Below are 25057 nucleotides of genomic sequence, written 5' to 3'. Positions count from 1 at the left end.
AAATTTTAATTATAATATAACTTAAATGTTAACAATAGTTATTTATTACAAATTTTAAGTATAATATAATTTATATAATTAAAATATTTATTTATTATAAATTTCACTTATGTATAAAATAAACACGTATATCCTAATATTAAAGGGAGGCATACATATATGCTGACAAAAAAAGGATGACATATATAGTAAGTATCTTAAGAAACACATTATAAAAAAATCACATGACTTAATTATTCCAATATTAAATATTTATAATAAAATATAATGATTAATATATATTTTTCTCACTCTCAACACAAGTAAAAAAAACAAAAACCCTCATTAAATATGCTTCCGAATTTCAGACACTAAAGAGTACTTGTTTATTTGTACTAGTATAATTTTTCTCCATGTCTAAAGGGAGCGTAGAAGGAGGCATATGCTGCTGAAAATAGGCGTTCTTTAACAGAACTTCTATTCCCCTAGTCAACCTTGGCAGCACACCACCTCAGTCTCCCTCTCACTATCTCTACAGAGACAAGAGAGTGATTGAGAGACTCCTCTGCTTTTCTAGTTCCCCAAATTCCATTTCCATTATAAATCTCGTCTCATGCTTCAAATTCAAATCCCCACGCACACAAACAACTCCAATTCCAGCGAATAACTAACTAACTGTTAAGTGTTGGAGAAAATTCCAATGGAATCATCGAATAGAATGTCCATTTCTTCAACCACCTTCAGTCTCTCTCTGATGCAACTTCCCGCCATATCCAGGTTGAGATCTTCCTTCCTCAAGAAGCTTCCGGAGCCTCTTCGTCGCGCCGTCGCTGATTGCCTCTCCTCTCCCCTCACCTCCGCCCTCGAACCTTCCAGAACCCTTCGGGTTAGGCCTTCATTCTTCTTTTTCTCTCTGCTTTTACCTGCAATTCCTATTACGTTTGCTCAGCTACACCAGAGTCAGAGATGACAATTTCAGTGTAAAACGCTATCGGTTATTTTTACTCGTTCAATGTTCTGATCTGGAACTTGTCTCAACTCTCGATACTTGTTTTTCTACTTTAATTTCTGAACGGTTCTTAGTGTGGTTTTTTAATTTCCTGAAAATTTGAGCTAATTTCTCTATTAGTCATGATTTTTTGGAATATGATTTGTAATTTATTGTAGAATATAATTCTAAAATCTCTTAATAATATTCCTACTTTCTTTTTATGATGACAAATATTAGATGTATTTTTATATTTTCAAGACATATGCATTTAGTTTTTCATTTAATAATGATAGTAGGACGATTCGATGGAGACTATAGTATTACTTTATGAGTTTGGTGGTCATGTACTTATAGTGTAAAATACTTTATCGTTAATATGACTTTTAAAATAATTATCATAAAAGTCAACAAACTTACCATACATAAATCATAAAAGTCAACAAACTTACCATATATGATGGGTTGTGATTAGATGACCGTGTAAAGTGTATAATCGTTTTTCTCTACTGAGGTTTAATGGCCATGCATTGAGTCTTTGAGAATGATGACATATATTGTATGCAAATGTCATTTCCTTTTTTTTAGTTTCGTGAAGTTTAAGATAGTACCACTAGTACTGAGAAATAGAATGATGACATGTATTGTATGCGACAAATATTTTTGTGTTAGCAATGAGTCTTTGCGAGTATTTTGTACATGGCTATTTCATGTTTTAATGCATACACCGTTTCTCGTATTTTCAATTGTTTCATGTTTCATTAAGTTAATTGTACTTTCTTCACACTAATTTGGTGACTACTCTAAAATGTATTATTGCAGGACTATCTGGCAGACCCTGCAACCAGAGACTTGGCTTACAATGCAATTTTGGGACATACTATTGCAGAGAGGGAGCGAAGGTAATTATCAGTTGTCACTTTTTTTTTTTTGATAAAAGGTAGTGATGACATTGTCCAGACTGCATCAAGCCATTGTTCGTATGATGCGTAATTTTGTTCACATGGATGGTCTTCTATATTTTAGACTTATCACACAACCATGTTGTTTCTTGCAATTTAGATTTACATTGACAATTATTTCTTTTTCTTTTTCTTTATAACTTGTTCTGTTTAGTATTATGTAATTCACTTTGAGTTTCAATTTTCTGCTGCTAACATTTAAAACTATTTTCACCAGTCCTGCAGTAGTCTCAAGGTGTGTGACACTTTTCAAACGCTATCTTCTAAGGTATGTATTTGAATGAGTGGGTATTCTGTTCTATCATAATAGTATCTGAGATTCTGTCATCCTAATTTCTTGAAACTGCTTGTCAATACAATGTTGGCTTATTTCAATAAAAGGAAAAGAGTATGCAACTTCCCTAAGCATTACCTCTTTTGCAAATGGACACCCTAAACTTTAGCTTTGCCTCAATTGATCCACTTTACTCTCTTTGCAAATAAATATCTTAAAACATTAATTTCATCCCAATGAATCCTTAAACTTTTCTCTCTTTGTAAACACACATTTTAAACATTAATTTTGTACCAATGGATCCTAAAACTTTACCTCTTTTGCATATAGACACCTAAATTTTAATTTCATCTCAGTTAATCCTTAAAATTTATCCCTTTGAAATAAACTTATATTAAATATGGGTTAAATTACTAACAGAGAAGAAGTTTCAACTGGTATTTATTTCAAATTTCAATAATTTATTAGTTTTATTTTCATAAATCACTTTTCCAAACTTTAAAAATCAAAAGGATATTTTTTAAAATTAATATTTTTATTCTATTTTAATATATGGAAAAATGGAATGTAACAAAAAAAAGATTAATGAATGATTGACATTTAAGATAAGTAAACTATTGATATTTCTTTTTCGTTAGTAATTTAACTCTAACATGATAGGAAGAACTATTTTGTAAAAAGGCTAGAGTTTAAGGATCAATTGGAATGATCATAATGTTCAAAGTGTCTATTTGCAAAAAATGCAAAGTTTAAATATTAATTTGGAACGAAATTAAAGTACATGGTATTTGTTTGTAGAAGAGGTAAAGTTTAGGGTGTCTATTTGCAAAAGGAATAAAGTTTAGGGAGAGGGGGTGAGTACTCTTTTTCCTTCAATTAAAAACTTCATTTATCTTACCCTCCCTCACCCCTACCTTGGAATCATTAAATGGATAAAAAAAAATAGGATCCCTAGATAACAAGCTGAACAGGTCATGGTCATGGAATATGGATTGCGATTTTGTAAATAGCCTAATCTATCTTGACTTTGATTCTCTCTTTCTTCCCTCTGTTTGTTTTGTGGGGAGGGGGTTGGTAATCCTTTAGATGCAGTGCAAATTGTCATTTAGTTAGACACTCTTTAATTGATAACTTGAATGCATTTTCTTTAGATTTGTGTTACAGTGTTACACAAGAAAGCAACATTTGTTACTTGCTACTTATGCTATTAAGACTTAAGAGTTCTCAACTAGTTAATTTATACAGATATAAACCAAGTGAGGAGACTTTACTTCAGATAGATCATTTTTGTTCAACCATTATTGCTGAATGTGATATTAATCTGAATCGACCATGGTCAAGATCTTTGAATCACCAAACTGGTGCTTTAGCAATATCCACAAATACATCTCCTTTGCCTGTATCTAGTTTTACCTCTGAGGCAATCCTGAAATCACTGAGTTATGTGCGTTCCCTTGTGGCTCAACACATTCCGAAGCGGCATTTCCAACCAGCTTCATTTGCCGGACCACCTTCTGCGTTGGGACAATCACTGCCAACATTGTCATCATTGTTGAGTAAATCCTTCAATTCCCAACTATGTCCAGCAAGTGTCACAGAATCAGTGGAGAAGGATCCAGTCACTTCATCTATTTCTAAGTTATCAAAAATTGAAAAAATTGATGAAAAAGACCAACTTGGGTTCATTGCTCATGATATTCTACAATGGCGTTGGCTTGAGAAACAGCAGTCATCATCAATGAAAGCTGACAGGTAATTAATATTTTATATTTGGTTTTGATCTATAGGTCTAGGTGTTGTGTTAATGGCCACTGTTGTTTATATTTCTGTTATTCTTTTTAATTTATCCCTTCTTAAATTGCTTCAGAAATTTATTGTTTTTTCAAATATATTTTAATACAGTGATCATGCTGTAAATTCACAAGGCATGAGAGCATATAATTTCTTAGAAGTTGGTGCTGCAGCTCTACTTGAAGGAGACATTGGAGCTAAGATGAAGGGGCAACCATGGAAATATTTTGGGACTGATGACATGCCTTATCTGGATCAACTATTGCAGGCTTCTCCAGTAACATCATTTACTAATTCTGCATCTGCTTGTCCCCACCTGAGAGCAATAACAGCATCTAAACGCACAAAAGCAGGCCCTCGTCAAGTTTGGCATGTTCTTCTATCAGATAACTTTCTGCTCAGATATTTTTTATTCTCATTTTTTGTTGTTTCATCTCTGTTTTAATGAATTTGATTTTTGGAGTAGTTTAGGCCTTGTTGCATTAGTTGTATGCTAGGAAATTCCTTACCTGCAAGACATATTTATGTTAGAAGTGTTACCGTTTGGGTTTGCTCTAGTTGTACCACTCTAGTATTTCATCTAGAATATTAGTATAAATATAGGAGTATTGATCTCTAATATGATTTCTATGGATAGGTTTGACCGTTTGAGGGCCATGCAGTAATTTAAAGTTTTGTTTGGCAGTGACTTTGTTCACCATAAATATAAATATACACAAAACCTTAAATGTTATATGAATTAAAATGCTACTTATATAACAAGTAATTGAATTGCTTTGCAACAATATAACATTCTCTTTTTACTTAGACAAAAGGCAAATTGTAATGTCTGTTTTTTTTCTCCACTACTTTTGACTTGCTAAATGATTTTGATGATGTAATTTGCTAATCTGAACATAGTGATTCCTATAGGGAGGATTCTCCTGTGAGTACATTCCGTCCTCGAGCTCGACAACTCTTTCAGTATCGATATTACAGGTACAGATAGAAAATTCTTTAAAAATAATTTTTTAAGTATTTTTGTATATATTCCCTCCATCTCATAATGGATGTCATAATGATATAACACAGCTCTTTAGTTGAGTATGGCGTTAGCGACAAGTCTAATTGCTGTAAGCCTGTAACGTTGTTCTCCTGTTCAGATTCAGAATATTTTTCTTTCTTCAATTAGAGCTAACTACAATAAAATATATATATATATATATATATATATATATATTTCTATTGAAAAATCTGCAATCCTGAAAAGCTTTTTAGGTTATGTAAAGAGATTCTCAATATAATGCTATTTGCTCTGGAATACATGGTTCATATTTTATTTATTTGCAATGCTCTTTTTTAATCTTTGATTATGGTATATGCTTTTCATCTTAAATTGTCTTTCTAATTTATGTATATTCAAACAAGGAGTGTTTAAATCTCTCCTCTTTGCTTATATTTCCTTATCACTTGATTGCTAAAATCAGTGCTCTATATTTGTAATTATTTTCCAGAGGAAGTCGTGGAATCTACTCAAGTCATAGGGGTGATCATGGATATACCCAACCTGACCAACCCAACAAAATAAAAGGTTGGGTTGGATTCACGGGTTTGATCGGGTTGAATTTGTATTAAGCTGATTGAGTTAGGTTGGGTCTTGGCTTTAACAATTCCTATACTTGACCCGACCTGATTATATGAAAAAAATAAAGAAACACTTAATATAACACTTAGTATAAAAAATAAAATAGAAATTTAATGTGATATAGAGCATGTTTGGGATAGTAGCTTATTGGGATTTCTGCTGTTTGAGTGAAAAAATTCAGCATGCTTGAGTGGATGTGCTTCATAGAATAATTCTGGTTTTTGAGACAGGATAACAATTTTCTTTCAATTTTTATAATTTTTGTATTTTTCCCATTATGATAATAAACTTGATGAGCCAACCTGATCCAACTACAATTGGGTTAGGTCAAGCTAGCACCTAGAAACCTGACCCGAGAATTGTCAATAGGGTTTGATCCAAAATTTCCCCAATCCCAATCAATGATCAACCCGCTCAAGATGATGAAAGTGTGTGGCCATATTTAACATACATATTAGGTTATTAATCAATTTAACCTTTCTGATTTATAAAAACTTAGCTTATAAAAAAAAAACATCTTCTTCCTTCCCTTGCCTCCTTCTCCTACTCTTCCTTTCTAATTCTTGATAGCTGTTTTCATTAATTTCTTACTTTCACAAATTATTAATTATTTTTATAAAAAATAATATATAATTATGTTTCTTGAATAGAAAATTGCATATTGCTTGTGTTTTCATTGAAAAAATTTACAATTTTTGGTGATATGTTGATTATTTTTAGTTGATTTATTCTCTTTTTATATATCTTTCACTAAAGATAATTTTATGTTGACCAGTGAGCAACAACCTTTGCGATTGAATCCTGCTGAGGTATGTGAAGTCTTTGCTGCTGTTTGCTCAGAGCCTTCCCCAAATACCAATGTTATGATGATGTCAACTAGGCTAAGAAATAACAGTGGAAAACCATCAATGGATGTGGCTGTTAGCATCCTTATTAAACTTGTTATTGACACGTATGTTTCAATGCACTTATTGTCTGTTTATATTTTAATTCATTCTAGGGTCACACTCTCTAACACACTCTTTTGAACACACCATCTATCACTGGTTGAAATTTATTGGAAATCACAAAATTTAGTGGGTCCCACTCCCACATAGTATTTTATGACTCTCTTGATTTTGTAGTTTTCAATACATTTTAACTAATAAGAGAGAGTGTGTTGCCAACACTTCTCTTCTTCCATTCTTGGTTATAGGGATACAGTTGGTATGGGATTATTGTTTAGATTTTGATAGTGGGTGGGCTGTTCTGAGTTGATCATGTATTATGGCCATAAAAAGATACCGTTTTGTAGGTATATTTTGGATTATCAGATTGCTACTCCACTCACGCTTTCTTTGCTAGAGGTGATGAATCAACAAAGTACTTGTTTCCTATTATCATTATGACAATATTTTTAAATGTTTTTAATGTTAGTTGTTACTTACTGGATTTTCAAATACATCTTTCAGGAGATGCTTAGTTCTTCTAAAACAGCTTGCAGGGTTCAAGCATTTGATTTAGTTCTAAATTTTGGGGTTCATGCTCATCTCCTAGAGCCAATCATAGTGGATGATGCTTCCACAATTGAAGAAGAATATTCTCAAGAATCCTATTATGATAGTGACACTCAACTTATGGCCCAAGGGAGCAGAAAAGGAAATTATCCAAACAAATTGGACACTTTCTCTGCAATTAATAATTTCGAGTCTTGGGTTTTAAATATTTTGTATGAGATACTACTTCTTCTTGTGCAGGTATTATTGATCATCCTTTCCTATTTTGACCAACTTTGAGCTGAAAAAGAATTTTTAGGAGAAGATTAATTTTTTGGTTTCTTCATAAATTTTCTTGGCCAGAATTGTTTTATTAGTAGGTGTCATACTGGTTAATTTATTTAGTCTTTTGGCTTGACTAACTTCTGTTATGCATGCTATGATGTCAAGCGATGCTATAGATGAGTTGCCCAAATATTTTTAATGATGAAAATAAGGATGGGGGTGTTTCCTATGTTTTCTTATGAGAATGTGGCATCAGTTCTTATTTTAAGAGGGAGGGTTATTCACACTTAAAAGCTTTTCTTTTTTGGTACTTATTTATCTGTCCTAGTTTATAGTTACAAGTTTATCTCGTTACTTGTCTAATTTCTAGGCTTCAAATTGGATGGTTTATGGAGAAATGAGTGCTTGCTTTTTGAATGTCATGCCAATTTAGAAAAGTAATCATTGATGCAATACAAAGTCCTTGTTCTTGAACAAGTACAATATTTGCAAGTCACATTATGTTTTATAAAGTAGCATTATATACAAATGGGATTATAGGATAGGTGGGTTGAAGAATTAGGAGGAAGCCAAATAAGGTTTTAGACCTTTAAAGATTGGATCACTGATTTTGCTTTGTTGGATTAACAATTTTTTATTTATTGTATCTTTAGTGTAGAAATTCTTACAACAATGGTCTAATCATGATGTTCTCAACCTAACATTTTATGCTTATTAATTGTTTTATACAGACTGAAGAAAAGGAGGAATCTGTCTGGGCATCTGCACTCAGTTGTTTACTTTATTTTGTCTGTGATAATGGAAAGATCCACAGAAACCGATTGCAAGTTCTTGACATAAGGGTGAGACATGATATTTCCCTTTCCTATTTTCATTTTACCAGGATATCATGGAAATCTCATTTTTGTTTCATTCTGCTTTCTATTAAGTTTGTTCCTCACCTTTAATAGACAGTAACTAGTAATGCACTAATGCCTACCCTTTGCAACCGTAGTATCATGCTATTTCCTTTTTTCCCCATCCATTCTTTGTTTTGCTGCATAGCCACTCATTGAAGACAAGTGATGGGAACCATATCACGACGATTTCCATATTTGCCCTTCTCTTTCTGACTCCAATTTTCTCTCACTAAATTTTTTTGCATTTTATTTATTTCCATCTCTCCCTCTTTCTCTTATTTCCTTATCATAGCAGAGTAAAGAGAAAACCCATCATTGGAGATCACTCCAGTCACTTGTCGAAGACAAAAAAGATTGGAACCATCTCCTTCACAATTGCTATACCAGAATCTTTATCTGCATTTTCTCCCTATGATTTTACCTATTTGCCTCTCTCTTTCTGACTCCAATTTTCTCTCTACTTGAATCTTTGGCCTGTTTTTTCTTTTCTCTCTCCCCGTTTTTTTCACTTATTTTCTTATCAAAGTAAAGAGAAAACCCATGTTGAATTAACTTTAATCTACTTGGTTATTCATACTGATATAAGAACTGCTCATGGCTTTTTATCTTTGAAGACTTCCAGAATGGTTGAGCATATGAATGAAATTCAATGTTTAGATATACATATAGCATTCAACTCAATTCCATTTTCTTGGAATCAGGGAATGGCCTGCAACTTATTAAGAGGAGAGTGTGGGGAAGAGAACGACAAAGGGGCCATTGGCTTGTGTTCTCTCACTACTTGAACCAATGTTTAGAATTTTAGATATACATGTATCACCATTCACCAGCGTTAAACTAAATTATTTTTTATCAATTTTTTGCTTTAAAATTTTCTTGATTATGTTTTACAAAACTGTTTTTAAGAATCAAATGGCACAAAGAGATTGTACTTCCAGTCTCAGACCCTAGGTGTTCTTTGGTTCCTGACTTCCTGGTCCTGTCCATAGCCATGGTTTGTCTCCCTTTTCTAGGACATATGGCTATATGTAAATTGTATCACTTAATGAAATTAAACCATGAAGCAATTTTGAGACTAAAGTTTGTGAATTGGGTCTTTTTTTTTTTCTTGAGTCTTTTTGTAGCCATTCATTTCTTTGTTTTGATGGACAGTGTGGTTCATGTCAATGGAATTATAAATATATAACCATTATTTATGGTCAAGAGGGATTTCATGGTAAGTAAAATCATTGAAAATTCGGTCTTTAATTGAGCCAAATGGTGTTGTGTGATCCATATAGCTGACTTAACCTAGTGGAATAAGGTTTTGTTATTATAGTTGTTGTAATTGTGATTACTCCGTTTAATTTATTTACACATTCTGCCTTTAGGTTATCAAAGCACTTATAGAAATCAGCAGAAAGAATTCCTGGGCAGAATTAGTTCATTGTAAGCTCATTTCCATGTTAGCTAACATGTTGTATGAGGTTCCTGATGAAGTTGTTGAGCTCCTACCTAGCACACCAAAGTTTCTCGTGAATCAACTTGATCTGATTGGAGGAGTTCAATTTCTTTTACGCGAGGTATGCATATTTTCAACCACGAGCTTGAAACATAAGGAGAGGACATAAAATGTAGGATTTATTATTATCAATTTAAATCTATGAAGACTGTTTATATTGCCTACTTAGCCGACAGTGTTAAGTATTGAAAATTTCTGTTATTTATAATAGGATTGTACAGTCAAAGTAAAAGTGATTATATATATCCATCCATCCATCTATATATAATCTGATTTTGATTTTCAAGTACAACAAGCATTTACACTTTTCCTCATATGACAGCGCTTAATTCAGATCATACAAACAAGACTAATAATCACAACTAAGACTTGTATATTTTCAAAGCTTATGCTTCTTTTTTTCGGGGGGGGTCAACTTTGGTTCAATGGCAATGCTACAACTCACATTTCTGATTTCTCCAATCGAGAAGTCAAGTGTAATACTAAGTACTATCCTTAAGGTACACAAATCATAATGGATCTTGACTATATAAGAAAGAAAATACTTTGAGATCATTCTTTTCCTTAAGTTGGAGATTTAAGGTGATGAATATGTCAAACTTTTTGGTCACTTACTGTGCCCAATATAAATTTCCATATTGTTTGATTTATAAGATAGTCTCTGCTTTTCACAAGAGTGGAAGTGTAGAATGAAGACATGATCCAAGGTCCTTGTTATATCAGTATTTCTAAATTTGCAATACTTGAAGGATTTCCTCCCATTTATTTCTTTGTTGGATGCAGTATGCCCTTGTAAACTCAAGAGGGGAGAGGAAAAATCTGCATTCAGTGCTTTTTGACTATGTTCTGCATCAAATTAATGAAAATTGCATAGCTAATGGAATCAATGAATATAGTGATGATGAGATCCAACCCCTTGCAAGTCTACTTGCTCAAACAAATGCAGCCGAGGCATTTCATATTTCTGTTAAACTTGGGGTAGAAGGAATTGGGGAGCTTTTGAGGAGATCAATTGCATCTGCACTATCGAGATATCCCAACAGTGAACGTCTAAATATGGTATTTCCATCTTTTTCTTTTTAGTTTGCAGGCAGAATAGTTTAATCTAAGCTGTTGACTGTTGAAAAATATGTATGCATATTCTTTGTTAAGATAGAAATTATACTAAATAGTATACGGAGGGTTAATGAATGTGACATATTGATACATTAGGAATTTTATTGAAAGCCTTATTTCCTTTCAAATCTCAACCAGGAGCAAGGGTTATACTTTTTCTTGAAATTATGTGATTATACATATAGAGAGGAAGGGAGATTGAAACACTGAATTGATATTAACTGAAAAATATTACAATACAATGTATTGATGTGTTCAATATGTTCATAAAACCTAGGGTACTAATTTTTACTTATACTAACTAATCATAATCCTAAGTAATAAGAGAAACAAATCTTGGAGGATAATCTATGATATCATAAGATATTTCCACATATTCTAACACACACAATATAAGCCTCTAATGTGCATTTCATTTTTTATTGGCTTAAATGCAATTTTGGTCTTCCTATTTTGCTCAATCCTTAATTTTGGTCCCTCCATTTTAAAATAGAAAAATTTGGTCCCTCTGTTTTAAAAAAATCTGCAATTTTAATCCTCTATTTCAAAATAGAGACATTTGGTTACAAAATTTTCAATTTTGCTTAGGTTTTATTTCTTTCATTTTGATCCAGTTGAATCTTAGATCTAACATATTCATTTAGGTATCATAAAAAAATTATTTAATTAATTATAATGTAAGAAATAAAAGAAATAAAATGTAGATAAAATTGAAGATTGGACCAAAATTGTGAATTTTTTTAAAATACAAAGATCAAAATTGTGAATTTTCTAAAATAGAAGGACCAAATGTCTCTATTTTAAAATATGGGGACTAAAATAGTGGATTTTTTAAAACAAAGGGACCAAATGTCTCTATTTTAAAATGGAATGACCAAAATTGTGGATTGAACAAAATAGGAAGACCAAAATTGCATTTAAGCCTTTTTTATTCAATGAATGATAGAACTTAGTGCTGAGACATTTTTTTGACAATGCTAAATCCGTAAATTGTTGTCTGGTATTTGGAATTCTTAAATTCAAATTTTATTATGTACATTTATGATAATCAAAGACATGTTTTGCTTTTCAGTTCAAGAAATTTTATTAGCAAGTCCACTCTTCTTTCATCTCACCAATAATCAGTTGCAAGCTTGAATAACTGTCTGGAAGAAAGACCAACATGTTTCTGCATCTTCCTTGTACCTAATGTTTGCTCTAATTCACTGAATAATGTTAGGATGAATGTTACACATGTTTAGGTTTATTTTCTATTTGCTATTGATTGTACATTTGTAGCTATTTAAATTTTAGCTAGAGAGATTATTAAAGTGGCTAAAGAGACGTTGGGTGAATCTAGAGGTTTTGGACCTAGGGGTAAAGAATCGTGGTGGTGGAATGAAAGTGTTCAGAGCAAAGTTAGAGTAAAAAAAGAGTGTTTCAAGGAGTGGTCTAGGTGTAGAAATTCTGAAACTTGGGATAAGTATAAGATAGCTAGAAATGAAACCAAAAAGGCGGTGAGTGAGGCAAGAGCCCAAGCTTTTGACGGACTATACCAAGCTCTAGGAACCAGGGACGGAGAAAGATCTATATATAGGCTTGCTAAGGGTAGAGAGAGGAAGACTAGAGATTTGGATCACGTAAAGTGTGTTAAGGATGAAGAAGGCAAAGTCTTAGTGCATGAAAAAGATATCAAGGAAAGGTGGAAGGTGTATTTCCACAACTTATTTAATGATGGATATGGATATGACTCTAGCAGTCTAGACACAAGAGAAGAGGACCGGAACTATAAGTATTATCGTCGGATTCAGAAACAGGAAGTAAAGGAAGCGTTGAAAAGAATGAGTAACGGTAAGGCGGTGGGGCCAGACAACATACCTATTGAAGTGTGGAAAACTCTTGGAGATAGAGGTCTTGAGTGGCTCACCAAACTCTTTAATGAAACTATGAGGTCAAAACGCATGCCGGAGGAATGGAGGAGAAGCACATTAGTGCCAATCTATAAGAACAAGGGGGATATACAAAATTGTGCAAATTATAGGGGAATCAAGCTCATGAGTCATACCATGAAATTATGGGAAAGAGTGATCGAACGGAGATTAAGAAAGGAGACTCAAGTTACTGAGAATCAATTTAGTTTCATGCCGGAAAGGTCGACCATGGAAGCGATTTATTTATTACGGCGGGTGATGGAGCAATATCGCATGGACCAACAAGACTTGCACTTGATTTTTATTGACTTGGAGAAAGCGTATGATAGAGTGCCTAGAGAGATTTTGTGGAAAGCTCTAGAGAAGAAAGGGGTTAGGGTTGCATATATTCGAGCTATCCAAGATATGTATGATAGGGTATCGACTAGTGTTAGGACACAGGGTGGAGAGTCAGACGATTTTCCCATCACAATTGGTTTGCATCAAGGGTCAACCCTTAGCCCCTACCTTTTTACCTTAATTCTGGATGTCCTCACGGAACAAATCCAAGAGATAGCGCCGAGATGCATGCTTTTTGCAGATGACATAGTTCTCCTTGGAGAGTCGAGGGAGGAGTTGAATGAGAGGTTGGAAACTTGGAGACGAGCTCTAGAAACACATGGCTTTCGCCTAAGCCGAAGCAAATCGGAGTATATGGAATGTAAGTTCAACAAAAGTAGGAGGGTATCTAACTCAGAGGTGAAAATAGGAGACCATATTATCCCTCAAGTCACACGGTTTATATATCTTGGGTCTGTAATACAGGATGATGGAGAAATTGAAGGGGATGTGAATCATCGCATTCAAGCAGGATGGATGAAATGGAGAAAAGCATCGGGGGTGTTATGTGATGCAAAGGTACCGATCAAGCTAAAGGGAAAGTTTTATCGGACTGCGGTAAGACCGGCGATTTTGTACGGAACAGAATGTTGGGCGGTCAAGAGTCAACATGAGACTAAAGTAGGTGTAGCGGAGATGAGGATGTTGCGGTGGATGTGTGGTAAGACTCGACAGGATAAAATTAGAAACGGAGCTATTAGAGAGAGGGTTGGAGTAGCGCCTATTGTAGAGAAGATGGTGGAAAATAGACTTAGGTGGTTTGGGCATGTAGAGAGAAGACCGGTAGACTCTGTAGTGAGGAGAGTAGACCAGATGGAGAGAAGGCAAACAATTCGAGGCAGAGGAAGACCCAAAAAGACTATAAGAGAGGTTATCAAGAAGGATCTCGAACTTAATGATTTGGATAGAAGTATGGTACTTGATAGAACATTATGGCGGAAGTTGATCCATGTAGCCGACCCCACCTAGTGGGATAAGGCGTTGTTGTTGTTGTTGTTGTTGTTGTTACTTTCATTGTATTGTGACTTTTGATTTGCAAAGCATATATTGGCTTAAGATAGTCTTCTTTAGGCTGTCTGCATATTCATTTTTTGTCTCACTTGTTTCTCTTTAAATCTTTGCAGCTCTTGGATTTTGTGACAGAGAAATTTGATTCACTAATAAGTTCATCCACTCATTTGGATGGAGAGTTCTCTCATATGATTCAGATAACCAAAATTCACAAGTCTCTTGAAAATGTGGAAATTATCGCTCTAAGAAATGATATTAATCTACAGGCAAAGCACTCATGGGTCACTTTACATTCCCTTCTTCATTCTGAAAGAATTGCTTACCGTCAGAATGGTTATATCTGGTTAGGTGATCTGCTTATTTCTGAAATCAGTGGGGAAAGCAATGGTACCATATGGTCAAATATAGAATTCTTCCAGCAGAAATTTGCTCAAGTAGGAAAACAGGATTCTTCAGATATGTCAGATATTCCTTTGCCCATTTCACTTATGTGTGGGCTTTTAAAATCAAGGCATAACTATATTAGATGGGGATTTTTATTTGTTCTTGAAAGGCTGCTTATGAGATGCAAATTTTTGTTAGATGAATATGAAATGCAACAATCAAGGAGCAGTGATCTTGGGAGTGGGCTGAAAGATTGGCATCTTGAGAAAGCCCATGCATTGATTGACATAATGAGCAGTGCTTTGTTGTTTCAGATAAATGAAAAAGATTGCACCAATAAGTATGAAACAGATCGCATCAATATTCTGAAAGTAATTATTTCTGAACTCAGAACGCATTTTCTTTTTTTCTCTCCTAATATCCTCATGTCATAGCAACGAATACTTACAAAAAAATGGTGAGCCACACTAAGTTTGAAAAACTGTTGTAAGTTACTCTGCATGTTCTTTATGCTATCAAGGAAAGAGAAGAACCATTCAACCACATAGTTTTCAATTTGGATGTAATTAGGGACTTATTTTGTTAGGAACCTCACATTGTCCTTGTGTCATTAGTGAACTGATAGAGCATGGTCTTTTTATGATAATTATACAATCTTGGAAGTGGGTTTATTTGTTAGGTCAAGAAGCATTTCAAGATAAATTAAATTACCATCTACAAAATCTGAAATCACATAGGTGGCTAAATTGCTAACAGATGTTAATATTCATATTTAATATAATTTTTCTGAATAGTAAACTTCAAATACTGTTTTCTTAATACTTAATAAAATGACTCCTAGGAACTACATTGAGAAAATTGTCTCTTTGAATATTTATGGTCTACCCATTTTGCTCAACTCTTTGTTGTTTCTCAACAGATGTGTGACATATTATTATCCCAATTATGCCTAAGAGTTCCCCCTGCTACGGCCCTACCCAATGGAGATGATATGCAACATGACAGGAATTTAAATTGCTTCAGTTCAAACAAAAAGTTTGATAGTGATAACCGTGCCCTTAAACAAGATACTTATCTCTTGGGTGAACATATTGAGGAAGAAGCTGATGGAACTTCAAACTACCCTAAGAACTATCACCTTGTTCATGAGACTGCAGCAATGGCAGCACTTCTTCTCCAAGGACAAGCCATTGCCCCAATGCAATTAATTGTGCGCATTCCTCCTGATTTGCTGTTTTGGCCACTAATGCAATTGGCTGGAGCAGCAACAGATGATATTACATTGGGTGTTGCTGTTGGAAGTAAGGGAAGAGGAAACCTGCCTGGTGCTGCATCTGATATCCGGGCAACCCTTCTCCTACTTCTTATTGGTAAATGCACAGCAGATCCTGTTGCTTTCAAGGCAGTTGGTAAAGAACATTTTTTTATGTGAGTGCAAACTTTATGCTCTTTGCTAATTAGTTGGCATTTTTATTTATCACCTTTACACATACTTATAAAGCATGGGCTTCTTCCATCTGGCAGGGAACTTTTGAATGACAGAGATTCAAGGGTGGCATATTATTCTTCTGCTTTTCTTCTGAAGGCATGAATTTGATTTCATTTTTTGTGTTGATCATGTGTATTGATCCATAAATTTCATCCTTTATAACGATTTCCCTTTACTGCAGCGAATGATGACCGAGAGTCCTGAAAAATATCAACACATGCTTCAGAATCTTCTTTTTAAAGCTCAGCAGGTACTTCCATTTGTAATGATTTGCTCGGAGTGCCTTTTCTACTGTTATTACATTTGAGATTGACATTTTTAATTTTGCATTTAAGGTTGCATGCATCATATTCAAATTCTTGTTTAATATCCTAGGCAGTTCTATCCTTAAACAAAATTCCCTTCTTTGTATTGTGTCTTTAAATAGAAACAACCTTATTTTAAATTTCTTTGTTTCTTTGCTTAATAATTTAGTATTTTTGGTGATTAATTATAAATGTTACATGTTTGTGCTTTGTATTTGCACTGCACAGAGCAACAATGAAAAACTGTTAGAGAATCCTTACCTTCAAATGTGTGGCATACTTCAATTGGCAAATGATCTTGGATTTGACTTGTGATGTTAAACTCATGGCTTTTTGGGGTGCGATATTGGTTTGGAGTAGATTCATGTTGGTCTAAGGTGTCATTGCAACTGATTCTGAGGATCATTCATCATCTATCCTTCAAATGACCGAGATTGCCACATTAGCTGGGACATATTCTTTGAAAGCTTCCTTACAGGAACAAAATTGTGATTTATTTCCAACATGGTGGCCAGAGGGTCCAGGTGGACTCAATGAGCTCTTCCGTGAAGATTTTTGCACCAAATGTTATTGATATCACACTTGTAGATCTCCCAGGCATTCCAAAGGTTCCTGTTGGTTACCAGTCTTCTGATATTGAAGCGCGGATTAAAAAAAATGATCATGTCATATATCAAAACTCCCACCTGTCTCATCCTAACTGTAGTACGGGGTGATTCAGATTGGGCTAACTCAGAACCAAATGCTCTTCAGATGGCACGCATTGCTGATCCTGATGGTGATTTTTTGCTTCCTTCCATGTGTCTCAAACTTTAATCTTTTCACACCTCTCTAATGGGTTGCTAAATGTTCGTACATCTGTTGCAGGTATAGATCTATCTGTGTAATCACAAAGGTTCGGAATACTCTTCTAACAATTTAACTGACACATTTTTTATTTTGTTAAACTGTTGTCATGTTCTGACAATCTTAGGAACTTGTTATTTGCAATGTAGTTGGATATCTTGGAAAACCAAGCTAAAGATGTTCGGGATCTGTTGCTAGTAGGCATGACAATTCTCCTCGCAACTCGGGGATCCCCGCAGGGACTGCCCCATTCGGGGCCGTCGATCGGGGAAAAATTCCCTGCTGGGACGGGAATCGGGATGAAAAACCTCCCGCAGCTAATTTGGTGACGAGGACGGGACTATGCTCCCCGCCCCGTAGGGTTCCCATATCCCGTGTATATAAAATTTTACTTATATACCTTCATAACTTATAATATGTATTACATAAATATAAGGATTAATATAATATTTTACTAGTAAAAAAAAATATAAAATAAAATTATCATATATATATATATAAGTAATATCTCACAAGTCACAAACACAAACATTAACCAAACCCTAAAACGCTACATCAAACATTCATCGTTCCTTGACTTTCTTCTTCCTTTGTTTCTTCTTCACCTTTTATGCTTGTGTGATTTTATTACTATTATTATTGATTTATTTTGGTATTTTTAGTCATGTTTTAAACTTAGAATTAAACCTTAAATTTATTATTGTTGAAAAATTGAGATAAAACAAAAAAATTGTATTTTTTTTTTATAATTTTTGACATTTTTTAATGTAAAACGGGGTCCCGCGGGGAGCTGGGGAACGAGGATGGGGCAACAAATACCCCTACCACGGGAGAGGGGACAAAGAGTGGGGTAAGATTCGGGGACGGGGAGTGGGGGAGTACTTCCCGCCCCGCGCGGGTGCCATGCCTAGTTGCTAGGTCAAGTTTGTTGTCTCCCACTTGGTTATGTAGGCATTATAAATCGTGGTCAGGAGGTAGTGATGTTTTACTGTAGTTGTAAATTAGTGTTTAAAACTATTTAACACCTTTGCACATGTTCTTTTAGATATTTTGTTAAAATTACTGGTCATTGTATACTCACACCATATTGTTTACATGTATTTTTCCTGATTGGCATGGAGGTCAATATGTATATTTTGTTGAAATACATTTTGTCTATTGTTTCATCATATTAGGATATTCGAATGAACCGGAGTGTGAAGGATGCACTTGCTTATGAAGTTGAATTTTTTCTCAGTCACCCTGTAAGGAAGTTCTTGTGTGTGGGTAATATAGTCAAATTTCTTTGCTTATGTTTGCTTACTTTTATCTATTTATGTTATTCATAGGTATACAGCGGTCTAAGAGATAGATGTGGTCTTACTGAACTAGAAAAGAAGTTGAACCGGGCAGAGTCTTCATGACACTGAAAACATGAATAGTCTTTTGTAATAAATTTTACTGTTTATAGTGCAGAGTAAAAGTCCCCTTCGGTCTTCACACTTTTTCCTTCTTTACTTGACACTATATATATAGGTTTGTCCTTTATACAGAGGCAATCAAAGATATTGAATATAGGATAGGAGCACTAGGGGAGCTTAGAAGGGTGGTCTTCCAAAAATTTTACCAAAATATTACATATATATATATATATATATATATATATATATATATATATATATATATATATATATATATATATATATATGTTAAAAATGTTTATATATATATTTGTATTTAACACTAATAAATTTTTATAAAATTCTCAAATATGATTTAAATTTATGTGTTTTTTAACTACTAATGAATTTTTGTAATTAAAATAATATAGAATATTTTAATTTGTAAATTTTTAAAGTTTGACAAAATATAAAATATCAATCTTTAGTTATTATTATTATAATAGACACTTTTAAATTAATATTGCATTTAATTTTTTTTCATAACATTAGTGCTTAAATGCTTATGATTAATTTAATAACACTTTTATTTCTTATCTATTTCATTAAGAAAAATTATTTTCTTACATTTCCAAACCCATCATTTTTCTGTGATTTTTATATATTCACTCTAGTATAATGAAGTTTATGTAACTAGTGTAATAAATCGTGTCTTGTATGGATTTTAAATTTACAATTTACAAATTCTTATATTATTATTATATTTAATATTTTTATTTCAAATATATATATATATATATATATATATATATATATATATTTGTGTGTGTTCATGTGTGTATGTGACCATGTGCTTATTTGCAAGTATATTCATTTATATTTTTTATATAATTAAAATAAAAAATTAATTAAATTGAAAAAAAAATTAAAACATATTATCATACTAAAACAAATACTTTTAAAACACATCTTTATACTAAAAATAAGTAATTTTAAATTACAGGTAGGACTTTTTGGATATCTTATTACTATATAAACAAGTAAAGAATATTGATTTATTTTACTCTAAACCATAGGTATTCATTAAACTATATCGTGTTGTAAATTTTGTATTTAATTATTTGTGGTAAATAGTCATGCATGCCATGGTGATTTCTGCATCATATTCATAATCCAAGTCTTGTGCATCATACATCAAACATTGTAATGCCAAGGTAACTTTTTATGTTTTAGTATTTTTTTATTTTGATACATTAAATTTTAAAAATCTTATTTTGTTGTTATGTTTTTTAATGGATTCATTTTGATCTTTTTTAGTTGAAATGTTAATAAAAAAGTGTAACATATTAAAAGTCAATTGAGATGATACAGCATCTCAATTGAAACTGTCATTTTAAATAATTTCATTTTACTCTGTCATTTTAAATAATTTCATTTTACTCTTTTATATTTTTATCATTTTTATCATTAGTAAGAATTTGTTTCACTTGCATTTCATAAGGAATAGGAGCAACTACTTCAAATACAAAATCGGGAAGTATCATTTGTGAAACCTCAATATGCACCGGCTTTTTTTTTTTCACTGTGATAATTTGGCAAATTACATATAGTTTGTATTTAATTACTAATTAAGAATTAATTTTGTTTGATTACATTTATTAATTTCACTTAATTGTATTATTTACATAAATATTAAATTATTATTTTATTTATCTATTAATTTTTTAATTTTAAAAGATAATTCATAATTTCATAGATTAAATAATTATTTAGGATATTAAAATGATATATTATTTAAAATAACTTTGTAATGCACGTATTTCAATTTCATCATGAGGTTGATTTTAATAAAATGGTTAATATTTTCTACACGGCAAAGTTCACGTAAAATTTTAAATGTCAAATTTTATTTATTTATTTTAAATGACAAATTTTATTAGACAACGTTCAAAGTTATTACATGATAGCAAAAAAAAGTTATTACATGACAAAATATTTTATATAGAAATCAAATGAAGAAGAGTCTGTTAGCAAAAACAGTGGAGAGAAAATTGTTGGTTTTATTTATTTGTTTTAAATACCAGTATGTTATATTTTATTTTACATGTTTAATTTATTTGTTTTTTATTTATTAGTTATAAAAATTTTATTGGTTATACGGATGAAGCGTTGGGTTTGTGTCCATCCAAAAATTTCTCATTATTTTCAATAATAATTGGGTTGTTAGAAATTAGCTAACCTATAAATTATATTTTAATTGTTAAAAAATAATCAACCATTTAATTTTATTATGCAATTGACATGGATTATATATAACTGATTGATACATATTATAATTGACACTGAATATTCAATTGTTTGATAAAAATTATAATTGATCGAGAATAATTAGAATTAAACATTAACCAATTTGATATAGATTATGTCAATTTGTTTAGTTCACCACATGCTAACACGAATTATAACTGATTGAGAATAATTAGAATTAAATATTTAATTGTAGGATTACTTATAATTGACTAATAACAAAAAAAAATTCCACAATACTACTCAATTTAAATTAATTAATTATAATAGATTGTTTAAAATAAATAAATTTTCATATTATTAAATTACTCAAATAATTATCATAAAATTAATTATTAAAAATTATATCTGAAAAATATATTTAATTTTTTTCTTATTGTAAATTTAATTATAAAAAAATTAATATCTAAAAAATATAATAAATTTTTTATTATTTTAATATTTTAGAAAAAATTAAATTTATAAACATATTTTTAAATACAATTTAAATTATAAAAAAACTGTTTAAATTATTAAAAAAAACATGGTTATAAAAGGTTGAGTTATAAAAGATTTGCTTGATTTGAATATTCAGATGGTTTAATTGAAATATATTTTTTAATGCTCACTAAATATATTAATACTTAAATTTAAATTTAATTTATAATCAAATCAAATTATTATGAATTATTAAATGGTAACATGTGTCATCCAAACTTTAAAAATTACCTGCCACACATCTCATCCAGATTTATTTATAAATTCTCAAATTTAATATTATAGATATGATTGAACTTGTGGACTTTTCTTTTGAATTTTTTGTGTAGATTTTTTTATATTAATTTTGTCATTTCTTTGTAAATTCTTCCACAAAATTTTTCTGCATAGTTTGTTATGATTTATGGTTTGAACAAAACTATGATCATTTTTCCTTAAATATGTCGGAAAAATATCATCGAATTCTATTTTTGTGTATTCTCATACAAATTGTGTGTTATATAAAAAAGGTATGTTTCTTGTAAATTTGTCACAATAGTCGTAAAAGAATAACCCGAGAAATGTTATTAATGAAGTAGAAAAAGTATTTAGGATTAATAATTTTTTTCTTCTTATGACAATCTCTTTCAAACCCCCATTTTTCTGTGACTTTTATTATTGACAAAAATAAAAAAAATTATCAATAGTTAATGTTTAAATAATATCATTAAGTATTTAAATATACTCATAGGAAATGATATATTATATTTAATTTACATATTATAATTTTTATTCCTTTTGGCCCCTCCAAATTTTTTCTCAAGCTACGCTACTGATAGGAGGGAGGTTTCAAAGAAATTTATTTAGCTATTTCACCTTCATTGTTGATTTGTGCTGGCTTTGGAATTTTTCTCTGAATCATTGGTATCATCCTTTGGAAAGGGAGAGGAGGAAGGAGAATGAAAGAATAAACCTTCATTTAGTTTCTTTTTTGTGCTGCGAAAAAACGAACTTTATTTGTTGCTTGGGCTTGTTAGGGATATAATCAAGTGAAAGACTAAAGCATTATGAATGCGTACCAAGATTGAGGTTTCTGGACTGATGCACGCCATTATGGCATGCACATTTGCATGTTCATAATTTTTGCAGATTCTAGCACAACTTATAAAGGATGTGCTACCTGGGCTGAGAGCACGTATAAGCACTTTACTAGTTGCTGTCACGAAGAAGTATGCAAGCTATGGAGAGATCACTGGGAGGGAGGTATATGTGTTAATACCGAGATGTGCCTTGGATATGTCCCTGTGACTTTTTAAATACTTAAATAGTTAAATATACTTTATAACAATTCTCCTTATTGTGTTAAAAAAGCAGCATTTTTTAGGTAGTAGCTTGTACTGGCCAATATATATTTTACCCTTTTTTAGGTAGTAATCAGTTACAATGCTTTTTCATCTTTGGTATTTTTTTCTTTTTAAATTCAAATTACTTATCATACTTGTGTTGCACTATGACTTAAGTATGACTCCATGTATCCTGCTACTTAACAGCAAGACTGGTCCAGGTAAATTTTTTGGTTTAAATAACAGAAGCCTTTTGATTGCCATTCTTAGACTTAAGGAGAGCATTATAGTACGTATGTGAAAATATAAAAATAAAGATCAAATTCATACACACGTCTACTTCTTGTTAAAAAAATTTACACCCTGTTGGAAATAGAATTAGATGGGCATTGAAAAGAAGGATGATAAAGAAGGAAACACTGGAATACACAAGTAGATGTTCTGCTGAAGCTAAGAAAATGTTGGAGGATGTCCAGCTAGCAGATCATGAAATTGACATCATGGAGAAAGAGGCAGCTGAAATTCTCAAGGTAATTCCTTCGTTGTGATTTATTTGCTTAATAATCTATTTAATTTGAAATGCTAAGAATTCTTCAAGATATGGAGAATGTGTCTGCTGTTCTATTTGTTCTGTCTAAATGAATTTGGAGGCGCAAGCAAATTTCACTATCCACAATTCCACATTGATAAGCCTATTTCAGTATTTCCTACTGGTTAGGTTTTTGAATTAATTCTTGTCTAACATGCCACCCGCTTCTTATTTTGTATTCTTGTGTTTCTATCTTCTTTTCTCTTTGGGTTCCTATTCATACGGTGCACAAATGAGTACTTGTGTGCTAGTATTTTGACTGCATATATAATAGTTTCTATATTTCATTACTAGCTACTTCAGTGTTATGTTTTGCTTAATTTGTTAATGTACATGGTGGTCTTTGTGGAAGTGCTTTTGGTTAAGAGGGCAAGTAGGTTCTTAGCTTACTCAATGTATTGAATCCAATAATCCATTCCTTTTGAGATCGAGCTTTGCAATGTGTGTGTAGTTGTTTGAGATGATTCTAGGGGCATGCATCAAGCCAAACTAACAATCGCCAGGCTTTGTAATAGGAAATAATGCAACGTAAATAAATATGTGCTTTTCTTTGCTGAATCAGCGTATATTTGTTTTTCCTTTCTTTAGTGACGTGTGTGGATATATAATACCTCTTGCTTAAAATTAAACTGATTTATATGATATTATTGTATCTAATGGACTTCATTTTTGTCAAGACATCCGAATTGAAGTTGGAGGAAGCGATTAAACAAAGTGAAGAAGAAATTCAAGGAACATGAGGAGTCCCAAATTTCAGAGATGAGGAGGGATCAATCAGAAACTGCAGCTGCTATCTCAGATGGATATACTGGAGATATATAGTCATATAGATGGGCTACTGCCTACTGAGAAAAAAAAATGAGAGTATATTTTTATACATTTTCCTTCAAATTTAAGTGTTGCCTACATGTCACTTTGCTTTAAAGTTGGAGAAAATTACACCCCATTTTTTTAATTGCACACGTTTTTTTTTTCTTCAATTTCTTGATAATTTCCTTCCGTATAGTATCTATAATATTAACATTTGAGGATCTGAAAATTTCTCCTTCTAGCAAAATTATACACGTGTCAACATTTGGTGAATTTGAAGAAAAAAAGCATTGCAACTATTTTGCTTCTTAAGGAAGTAACTAGAAAGTTACAAACAAACCACATCCAACGGAACATTTTTTAAACAATTGGCGATTTGAGGAACACGGTTTCACGCTAAAATGCACCATTGCACAAACAAACAAAATTGCATTCAAATTCTGTCTTTATTTGCAGACTTATCATACAATGTGTAATAGAGTAACAAAAACAGGCAAATAACAATTTTGGGGAGGATGACCCAAAAGTTTTATATGTATCTGTATACACCTATAGCAACACAGAAGGAGTATTTTCACATAAATGTTAATTTTCTTCATCTAAAGCAATGTAAATCTGCTTCCATTTTTCATGCCTTTGTAGTCATACCATTTTTTGAAAACTGGAAATCTGCACAATTTTAAATTTGAATTTTATTTGTCTTTCCACTACATTTTGAGTTTAGGTTTTTGAAATTTGAATTTGGATCTCAATAAATTTTGTAGTCTATTTCTCATTTGTTTGTTCTTTTTTATCTAAAGCAAAAACTATCGAGAAAGCACTAAGACACGAATAACGGGCTCATGGAGGAGCTCTGCATGCACCTCCCTGGACAAGATAAGTTTTGTTATTCTTGGCTTCTCTCCTTTATAAGATGCATTTTGATTTTGTGAAATTGATGTTAGTGTTTGGTTTGG

At 32.0% G+C, this 25057-nt stretch overlaps 2 protein-coding genes across 5 annotated transcripts; both read left to right on the top strand.

Moving 5' to 3' along the window:
- The first annotated feature begins 370 nt into the window (after positions 1-370).
- LOC114403630 lies at positions 371-18800 on the top strand. Of its 4 annotated transcripts, XM_028366715.1 has the most exons (21): positions 371-865; positions 1790-1869; positions 2147-2197; positions 3449-3955; positions 4106-4363; positions 4907-4972; positions 6394-6570; positions 6913-6964; positions 7070-7354; positions 8110-8220; positions 9648-9839; positions 10562-10837; positions 14307-14948; positions 15497-16005; positions 16102-16162; positions 16248-16316; positions 16600-17149; positions 17239-17266; positions 17367-17593; positions 18393-18461; positions 18546-18800. In XM_028366715.1, exons 1-17 carry the CDS (start codon positions 680-682, stop codon positions 16684-16686), a joined length of 3609 nt encoding a protein of 1202 aa, XP_028222516.1. In that variant the 5' UTR covers positions 371-679; the 3' UTR covers positions 16687-17149; positions 17239-17266; positions 17367-17593; positions 18393-18461; positions 18546-18800. The 4 variants fall into 4 exon arrangements, with proteins under 4 accessions (XP_028222516.1, XP_028222517.1, XP_028222519.1 ...); XM_028366716.1 differs by lacking the exon at positions 17367-17593; XM_028366718.1 differs by lacking the exon at positions 17239-17266 and having other exon boundaries at positions 16600-17238.
- LOC114402077 (dynamin-related protein 3B-like) lies at positions 16905-23250 on the top strand. Its single transcript, XM_028364614.1, has 9 exons — positions 16905-16989; positions 17078-17149; positions 17239-17254; positions 17419-17542; positions 18393-18461; positions 18546-18605; positions 22509-22622; positions 22910-22923; positions 23079-23250. Exons 1-9 carry the CDS (start codon positions 16905-16907, stop codon positions 23248-23250), a joined length of 726 nt encoding a protein of 241 aa, XP_028220415.1.
- Positions 23251-25057: the final 1807 nt, after the last annotated feature.

This window comes from Glycine soja, chromosome 20, assembly GCF_004193775.1.
Source record: "Glycine soja cultivar W05 chromosome 20, ASM419377v2, whole genome shotgun sequence".
Lineage (NCBI taxonomy): Eukaryota > Viridiplantae > Streptophyta > Magnoliopsida > Fabales > Fabaceae > Glycine > Glycine soja.
This window is presented reverse-complemented; position numbering and strand designations above follow the sequence as displayed.